The following is a 10,022-nucleotide window of genomic DNA, read 5'->3' as shown; positions in this document are numbered from 1 at the left end:
TTTATGGCTTAAGTCTACCTTTGTGCAGTGGGTTTGGAGCTCTGTGTTGGATAGAAACGTGGATATGCCTTTTGTCTGCTTATAGGAATCATTCTGAAAACGTTTCCCTTATAACGTCTATGGAAAGTTGAAGCTTTCTCTCTGTCAGTTATTAGCAGGCAGTATGAAGAAGAACAACAAATAATGAGTATGGGGAGGAGATTGTGCCGGTATCTGCGGTGATTAGGAAGTTGATTAATCCTGATTGATTCGCTTTCATCTGTTATTTATGGTTCAGGTCTTAGTTTAGAATGATAATGCAAATAGCGGATTCTGGAGCCAAATTACAGGGTCTGTACGGACCGGTCGCTGCGCTGTTATCTCCACACAGCTAAAAGGGTCATAAGCATATTTGTCAGAAACTTCTAGAAGCCTCCAGAAACTAATATAAGCAAGATGGTGCTTGACCCAGAGAGAGGGAACGATCATATGAACACAATCTGCAGATGTGAGCGGCTGAGGTTCACGTTGGCTGTTGTAGCCTCCTACACTCACACACAGACATTACATACAGTATATATATATACACACACACACACATATATACACTGTATAGGTCAGCAGGCTCCCAGGTTCATGTGCACTAGACTAGCAATTATATGTGTGCGTAAAAATAGTTACAAATATATACATAAAATAAATATTTATATAGAAATGAAACAAACACATAAATAAACATAATCACATAATCCACACTTCATACAGACCTTCATGTGCTCATATACAGGTGTATTTACAGACGTGCAGGCATACACAGCGTATACACTCCCACACGTCTATATACATTATGAAAACTACCTATATACAGTATATACAGGACTATTTACATGCGCACACCTTATACACACACATATACATGTATCCAGCCCCCTCTCCGTCTGTGATTTCAGCATCGCTCGCTTCATTCCTTTCCCCTCCTGAGTTCTGTGATTATAACAACTTGTTTCCATTTCGCCTACATGTATGATAGAAATGATACATTTTTCTACAAGGATGGATTGTCAGAACTCTGCTCCTCTAGAGGAGATTAATTCACTGTTGGTGAAAAGGATACTGACACCTTTGGGGGGGCACGTTGTTTGATTTTTGACTCAATTGGGTTCATTACAATTTGAACATTGCTGGATGTAGAAGGAGTTCAGTGAGAATCCATCAGTGAGCTCTTTCTGAGTTGCTCTCAGATTTACCACACTCACAATGCTAGCGTTCAGCTTAGAAACACAAGAATGTCACATTATGAACAATGCTTTTCGGAGTCGAAACGGATTTATGACCACATCACGGTTCAGCTCAACGTTAGTGATCATAAATCAGCTGAGAGCGGCTCTGAAAAACACAGAAAATAAAGTTATTAACTCCCTGGCAGAACGAGCTCGCTGATAGTTATTAACTCATGCTGCAATGTGGAAGGAAATAAAGAATCTATAAAAGCCAAAAATGAAATCTTAACAAAAAAAAATAACTTTAGCCCAAAATACATGTAGTATTTTAAGCAAAAAAACCTGTCCCCAAGGTCAGCCATGTCTCTTAAAGTAAAGCGGTGATGGTGCCATTGGTGATTGCACCTGAAGCCGATGTCACCCACCAGTGCGATCAGCCTCACCCCTTGAGCAGTAATGGAGCCGGTGTCATCCATGACTGCAGTCTCCAGTGATATCAAAGAGTATTTCATTATTCTATGCAAAAAAATCCAAGCTGCCGCCTGTGTGCGGGGTATAGACGCGACCACAGAGGACATTGTCCATCAAAAATAATATATTTCTTATTCTACAAATCCAGTTTCCTGCACATACTGGAAACCAGTAATACTTCATATACAACCTACCTGGATGGTGAATCTACTGACCCGATACAAAGCATTTCCCCCTCATCCCAATAAATACCTGGAAGAGAGTCTCCTACTCTGATAAATCCTCCATACTTGTCATATCTTTCAAGTAAAAATGGGATTAAATCCAAATCAGAGGGCATTACTGCTTCTAAAGGGTCTGACACCTGGCCCTTCTATGACCCCGTGGGGCACATGTATCTCTATGTGTATTTATACGGGAGGTGTTAGTGCATTTCTAAGTAGATCTGTCATTCAGGAGTCCAGGAAAGTTGGGTGACAACCAGATTGGGATTTATAATGGCGACCATATTGGATTTCAGCCAAATACATACACGTAGAAGCCAGAAGGGGTGACTCGAGGTCTCAAGGACTGGTTCTGTAACAAGGTGGCACGGGGTGTTCACTGACTGTAACTTACTAAATTTGCATACGACTACCACCCCGTGCCGCCTTTTTACATTTCGACGGAGGATCCGTCTTCATCAGGTGGAAGTTTACCATGGGAGGTTTTTGGCTGGAGCTGCGGTGGAGACTGCTCCTGGGTTGCTTCCTAAGCGCTCCTTTATGACCGCTTATCACTGACTCTTATTACCTTTTTACATTTGTCATAGTCAGCAGGATAGAATCCAGAAGCCTGCAGCTACAGCACTGGTGGAAAAGATTTAAAGATGGCAGCTGATAGTGACTTTTAGATGGCGCCAAACACTGACAAAGAGACAGTGGTCAGTGGGGAGAAGATGGAGAGCAGTGCCGCCTTTAGGGCACATCCTAGAAAGAAACTGACGCCAAAAGGAAGGAGGTCGTGACCTGAGCCGAGGCCACGCCCCACTGTGATTGATGCCCACCTGAAATGGGTGTGGGAGAAGAAGCTTCAGCCTTTCCAGCAGAGCCCTGGCAGGCTTGCCCAGGGCAGGACATTCACTGTAGTGAGGACAGAGGATTGCCCAGTCGGGGGGGGGTGAAGGCTGCCCTAGCTTGATGGGCGGCGTAGATGGACATTGGCTCTGAGGGATCGACCCTAGGAGAAATATGGGGTTCGGGACCAGGACAGGAACTGGTTTCGTGCAGCCTACTGAAGTCGCAGGGAAAGTACAGGAAGCATTGTCTTGTTTGCACTGTGTTCAGTAAAGTTTTGCCGTTGGAACAGAACTTTGGCTTGTGGTGTGTTCTGAGGCCTTGTTCCCTGCAACACAAGTGAACGTGTGCTGAAGGTAACTGACTGTACCGCAGGACTGGGAGGTCACCTGCCTATTCATGTGCAAGGTGCCAGGGTGTTCACTGACTGTAACTTAGTAAACTTGCCCACGACTATCACCCCTTGCTACCTTGTTACAGTTGGATTCCTCCTAGAGTGGTATTTCCACTCCTGGAAAATAGCATAGTAATCTATTGCATAAAATACAATTCCTTAAAGATCGAGTCCGGAAATCCCTAAACCTGGGGGTGCATTACGAAATATTGGAGTCTCTGCTTGCTCAGTGTCTGCACAAAACATGTGAGTAACATTATAGACGTGCTCCTCATCTCGGGGTGCTACAAGGCTGGAGGGTGATAATAAAGCATTGGATCCCCTCCTCCATGATCGACGTGATCCCATATGCTGCAGACGATGATCTTCTATAGAATTGATTCTTAATATAAGAACATTCTCCTTTACTTCTTGTCTTTCCTCCATACACTGACAGCCCGCCGTGTACCAGTGAGGAATAATGGTCTGATAATGCACAATGTAACCAGCGACGGGGGGAGGAAACGGTTTATCCGGAATGTATCACTAGGAAATGTTACAGAGAATCCTCCGCCATCAATGTCCGTCATTCTCTCGGGAGCTACAAGGAGGCGTCAGGGCCAGTGCCTCGTGGGTTTTGCTGGAGGGTTCTTCCCCCCCTGCGAGGAGTGAAGCACATTTACAAAACAGGAAAAAAGAAGGAAATAAAAAAACTGCAAAAAACATGAAAATAGGAACCGGATGATAAAGAAAGCGAGTCTGTCAGATAAAATATTCCCTCCTGCACTCGCTGACTGTGTTCTGTGCGTCCAACTCCTTCCGGAAGGGATAGTCCATGCCGTCAGGATATTCCTTCTCTTTGCTTTGACTTTTTCCATGAGTTTTTTTGTGCTGGCGAAGAATTTTTATCATTATCGCCACAATGCAAAAAATGATGAAAATTGTAACGGCGATGACACCTAGAGAGAAAGCAGAGAAGAGACAGACGATGAACGAGTTGCTCCACAACTGCGAGCTTTAGGCTAGTTTCACACTAGCGTTTATGAGCGCAGCGACGGCCTGCGCACGGCCGCCGCTAAGCCCCGCCCCCACCGGTAGCTCCGCCCACCGGCGCATGACGCTGCATGCGCCCTGCGTCCCCTATCTTTATCACAGGGGGCGCAGGCCGTGCACAGTATGCGTTTGGCGGCGCATGCGCCTTTTTGACGGTGCGCTGACGCAACCAAACTGCAGCAGGTTGCGTTTGGCGCAGGTCGGCGCACCGTCAAAAGGACGCATGCGCCGCCAAACGCATACTGCGCACGGCCTGCGCCCCCAGTGATAAAGATAGGGGACGCAGGGCGCATGCAGCGTCATGCGCCGGTGGGCGGAGCTACTGGCGGGGCGCGGCAGGGGGCGGGGCTTAGCAGCGGCCGTGCGCAGGCCGTCGCTGCGCTCATAAACGCTAGTGTGAAACTAGCCTTACATCACCTGGGTGCTAAAACTTATGCAATGGGGATTCAGTTGGTAATTGTTTCTGGACAACCTTCCCCGCACAGCTCTTTAGCTACATGGGACCCGATACATCATTTACATCCTTTTTCGCATGACTTTTTGGGTTTGATCCATTATTTTATTGGTGTATATTTTTTGTTTGTCTTTTCCAGGTTTTTTGCAGGTGATTTTTGTTTTGTGCTAATTTCATTTATGCTGCAGCTATTGTGAAGTTTGCTTTCTTGCTTTTTTTCCTCTGCTTGCTGTCATAGACGCGTGTTCTTGATCAGTCCCTACAGTACAAGCTCTATTAAAAAGAAATTGTAAGTAGAGATGAGCGAACCCGGTTTAGTGTCCAGAGATCAGGGGGAGAGGGGGGCAGAGAAGTGGGAGAGAATGGGGTAGATGGCCGGAGAGGAGGGAAAGGGGCAAGGGGCGAGAGGGAGAGGAGGGGAGAGGGATAGGAGAAAGAGAGAGCAGAAGAGAGGCAGAAAGAGGGAGATGGCTGGAGAAGAGGGAGAAGTGGGTGAGAATGGGGTAGATTGCTGGAGAGGAGGGAGAGGGGCAAGGGGGGAGAGGGAAGGTGAGAGAGCAGAAGGAGGCACAAAGAGTGAGATGGGTAAGGGGTGAGAGGGAAGGAGGGAGAGAGGGAGAAGGGTGAAGAGGGGGGAGAGGGGATGGGGACAAGGAGGGAGAAGGGTGAAGAGGATGGGGGGAGAAGGAGGTAGATGGCTGGAGAGGAGGGAGAGGAGCAAGGGGAGACAGGGAAGGAGAGAGAGGGAGAAAGACAGACCTCCTAGCCCTTACTGCGACCATTTTAACGAGTATTTTACTGCATCAAAGTTCAGGTCCCCATTGACTTATATGGGATTTTTCAGGTAGAGTTTTGGAACCTGAATGGAAGTTTGGACATAAGTCCGGTTGAACATGAACCTCCCCGGGTCCACTCACCCCTACTCGTAGGCACTGCACATGTTTGGCCACGACTCTAGACTGCTGCGGTGGCCATTAACATAGACGATCGGCATTAAACTATAGGATTCAGAATCCTCTGATCTGGTTGATGGAGAGGGGCCTGTACTGATATTGTGACAACCCCTTTAATGCAGTTGGGAAAAAATACAACTAAAATAATGAAGTAACGACTTATTGAAGGCTTAATACCGGTACTTCTCACAGCTGAGGGTCTGTTGCAATTAACTCCAGTCTAGGCAGTACTCTGTAGCAATCTATCCAGACAGGAGAGAAGTTTGGTCACAAATTTGTATCAGATAGAATGTTGTCTGACTCATGTAGGGAATACTCAGCTGTGAGAAGTAATTATCGGGTTTTCCGTGGAGAGGTGAGCCGTGAGTGTACGGACTCTTTTTACATATTCCGCTTATTATCCTCTGGGATCTGGAGAAGCTACAGACAATAATAGGGGACATCAAAAGTGCAGAGAATAACTTCTGTCCGCATAGCGAATTTCCTGCAAAATCCATGTGAACAAATTAATTAGAATAGCAGCGGATCCGCTCATCTCTAGTTGGGACGTCCATGGAGCAGGTTTTACTATTGAATCAGCTCTGTTCCCAAATCACTTAAAATGAGCCAGAAATGGAGAGCGTTGGGTCCAGACGGCGTCATTTGTAATATCTGTGTACGTGCCCCCCCCCCCCCCCCGTAGTCACCCATTAAGCGCCGATTACCTCCGATGACGGCAGGACCACTCCTCATTTCATTAGTTAGGGGCTCCCGGTCATCTTTCTTCCCAAAGGGGTCTGGAGAAACAAAATGTGTAGATTCAGGAAAAGAAAGATTGAAAAAGTTTGAGTAAGTGTAAATGATTAACTGGATACAACTCTGCTGCGAGAGGAGGAGAAGGAGCTGCTGCATTCACTATCTGGACACAGAACGAATAGTCACTACAGGATGCAGACACATCCATCTGCTCATTGGAGATCACAATGGGAGAGGAGAAAGCTGAAAAATGGACGGAGAACAGAAGACTCGCCGAAAACATTCAAACATAACGAGGGGGAAATACTTTAAGAGTTGGGTTCATTTTGTTCTCTTTGCGACCCACAGGTCTGACCACCTACCTGAGGAGGAGTAGGTGGTGGTGATTGTACTGAGGTCACTTTCAGAGATGGATCCACAGCTACATTCTGTCAGAGAACCAGTGACTGCAACTGGGGCCAGACTGGAGTGTCGCAGCGCTGCTTTGAGAGGCGCCACTTGATTGTACTGGACAGAAGACAAACATCCGAGAAAGCCCATCGAGTTCGTGCTGGAGATTTCGGGATCAAGACCTGGACTGTCTGCAGGTAGAAAACACAGATTACATGGCGGAAATAATGATGGTGTATGGTATCCCCTCATATCTGAATGCTCACTAACCATGGAGAATCCTTCCCTGTCTCCCACTTTCCTTCTATTCGATTATCGGCCACCTCTCTACTGCTCAGTGATGGAATCCTAGTGTAATCAAAGTTATTGTGAAAGTTCTAACATAAATTTATAACAAAGAGAAAATTAATAATAGAGAACAAGATCCTTAGCCCAAAGAAAAGCAAGAGATCCTCAAGCCTAGAGAACAAGTGAGAGATCCCGAGTCCAGAGATAGAGAGAGATCCTCAAGTACAGAGAAATAAGTAAGAGATCCCAAGTCCAGAGAAAAAGTGAGAGATCCACGAGCCCAGAGAATAAGCGAGAGATCCCTGAACCCAGAGAAAAAGTGAGAGATCCACGAGCCCAGAGAACAAGCAAGAGAATTCCAAGGCCAGAGAACAAGAAAAAGATCCCCATTCCCAGAGAACAAGTAAGAGATCCACAAGCCCAGAGAATAAGCGCGAGATCTCCAAGGCCAAAGAACAATCCAGAGATCTCCAAACCCAGAAAACAAGTTAAATCCCCAAGACCAGAAAACAAGTCAAAGATCCCTGAGCCCAAAGACCAAGCGAGAGATTCCCAAGCCCAAGGAACAAGAGTAAGATTCACAAGCCCAGAGAACAAGCGAGAGATTGCAGAGCCTAGAGAAGAAGCTAGAGATCCCAGAGCCCACAGAGCAAGTGAGAAATCCCTGAAACCAGAGAACAAGTGAGCGATCCTGAGCCCAGAGAACAAGGAAGAGATCTCCAAGCCCAGAGAACAAGTGAGAGATCCCTGAACCCAGAGAACAAGTGAGAGATTTCCAATCCCAGAGACAAGTGAGAGATCCCTGAACCCAGAGAACAAGCAAGAGATCTCCAAGCCCACAGAACAAGTGAGAGATCTCCAAGCCCAGAGAACAAATGAGATTTCAAAGGCCAAAGAACAAACAAGAGATCCCCAAGTCCAGAGAACAAATGAAAGATCCCTGAGCCTAAAGAACAAGCAAGAGATTCCCAATCCCAGGGAACAAGAGTAAGATCCACGAGCCCAGAGAACACATCAAATTTGTCTTGAATTTCATGAAAAATTCAGATTCAGAAGTCATTCAATACAGACAAATTCGTGGACTCTTTATATGACTGGGAAGGAGTTAAAAAATAATAAAAGCTTCTGTTCACTTGAGGGGGACCCAGGGCAGATGAGTATGAGATTTCAATATTTTCTGCCCACTCTTCTGCCATCTATTTAGTGCACTTTGGGGTCTGGATAGACATTGGAGCAGAGTTTGTGATTACTCTTCTCTCAAAGACACAAAATTTGAAGGGGTGTTCTGATCCGAGGAATTTATCAACAGTGCTGTATATGTCACTGAGCAAGAAGTGTGGGTCCCATGTCTGGATCCTGCACTTTTGTAGACAAAGAAAGTCTTCTGCTCTCCTATATAGTATAAAACTTCAAAATATAGGAGTCAGGGTGACCATTCAATAGGAGCAGGACAGAATGGCACGGCGGACCACACGCAACCCCTGGGCTGCAGGTTTTGCACTTTTGCATTCTGCCTTAGGGGTCTTTTCACTGTAATTTCCATTAGGACAAATTTTCTTCATGTTGCATCACACTGTTGCCTCATTCAAATCATTTTGCCTCAAACAAATTTTTCAAAATTCATCCATCTCTAATTCTTGTATCAATAAGAGGTCTCCGAGGCCAGAGAAGGAGCAAGCAATCAACGAGGCCAAGGATATCAGTTTCTCAAGTCCAAATACAAGTGAAAGCCCCAAAATGTGAGAGATGTCTCAGGGCCCGAGAACAAATAAGAGATCCTGAGCCCGAGAACAACACAATCTACTCTGTATATAAATCATCACAACCGGCAAAAACAGCGTTGGTGGTTTACTGTATACAGCGGCGCTTGACATTTTGTGAACCCTTTATCAATTTCCATATTTCTGCATAAATTTGACCTAAAACTTCCTCAGAACATTAGATAAAAAAACAACTCAAACAAATGAATTTAAAAATATTAGACTTTGTAAGGTTTAAATGAGAAAAATGATCCAATATCACATGTGAATGATAAAAGTAAGTGAACCTTTGCTCTCAGAATCTGGTGTGATGGCCTTGTGCAGCAAGAACTGCATCTAAACATCACCGGTCATCGTCGATTATTCCTGCACCTCGAATGGAGGAATTTTAGCTTTTTCTTTCCTACAAAACCGATTCACCTTTGTAAGGTTGGTGATCTTCTTCCATTAACTGATCGCTTCACCTTCTTCTACAACATGTCTATAGTTCTACGGTCAGGCTTATGATTCAGCCATCTCAAAACTTTACCTTAATTGTCCTTTAACCATTTTTTTGCAGAACAACTTGTGACTTTGGGTCGTTGTCTTGCTGCATGACTCTTGCTCTATTGCGATTCAGCTCATAAATACGGTAGATGTTTGGACATTTTCCTTCACAATTTGCTGGTATAATTCATAACTCATTGGTCCATCAATGATGTCGGCTGTCTTGCCCAGATAGGGAAACTATACCCAAACCATGATGCTACCTCCACCATGCTTCACAGGTGTATGAGGTTTTTAAGCTTGAATACAATGTTTTTCTTTTTCCAAACATCAAGCTTCTCATTTAAAACAAAAATCTCTATGTTGGCATCATCCATTCACAAAACATTGTTCCAGTAGCCTTCTGGTCTGTCCAGCTGATCTTTAGCAAACTACAGATGAGTAGCAATGTTATTTTTGGAGAGCAGTGTCTATCGCCTTGTAATTCTGCCTTTCATGCCAGTGTTGTTCAATGCCCTCCTGAAGGTGGACTTATGAACATTATCATTGGCTAGTGTAAGATAGGCCTTTAGTTGCTTAGAGGTTACCTTGGGTTCCTTTGTGACCTTGCAAACTATTATACACCTTGCTCTTGGAATGATCTTTGTTGGTTGGCCACTGGAGAATGTATCAATGGTCTTGAATTTCCTCCATTTGTACAGTATCTGTCTGACTGAATTTTTTGGAGTTTAAACTCTATAGCGATGGGTTTGTAACTTTTTTTTAAAACCTTATAGACATTGTAAGGTAGCGGTGTCATTCAAGG

At 45.0% G+C, this 10,022-nt stretch overlaps 1 protein-coding gene across 1 annotated transcript in view; it reads right to left on the bottom strand.

The window, feature by feature from the left end:
* Positions 1 to 3,495: 3,495 nt before the first annotated feature.
* CNTNAP5 (contactin associated protein family member 5) overlaps positions 3,496 to 10,022 on the bottom strand; it is a 237,229-nt gene continuing 230,702 nt past the window's right edge. The window contains exons 22-24 of the mRNA XM_073545332.1: positions 6,656 to 6,874; positions 6,263 to 6,334; positions 3,496 to 4,057 (exon numbers count right to left, since the gene is read on the bottom strand). Coding sequence (XP_073401433.1) covers positions 3,861 to 4,057; positions 6,263 to 6,334; positions 6,656 to 6,874 — 488 coding nt within the window. The 3' untranslated portion in view covers positions 3,496 to 3,860. The remainder of the gene's footprint in view (positions 4,058 to 6,262; positions 6,335 to 6,655; positions 6,875 to 10,022) is intronic.

The sequence above is a fragment of the Dendrobates tinctorius genome, unplaced genomic scaffold, assembly GCF_039654945.1.
Source record: "Dendrobates tinctorius isolate UK_male_01 unplaced genomic scaffold, ASM3965494v1 ptg000143l, whole genome shotgun sequence".
Classification (NCBI taxonomy): Eukaryota; Metazoa; Chordata; class Amphibia; order Anura; family Dendrobatidae; genus Dendrobates; species Dendrobates tinctorius.
Note: the sequence above shows the minus strand (reverse complement) of the source record. Positions and strands in the feature narration are given on the sequence as shown.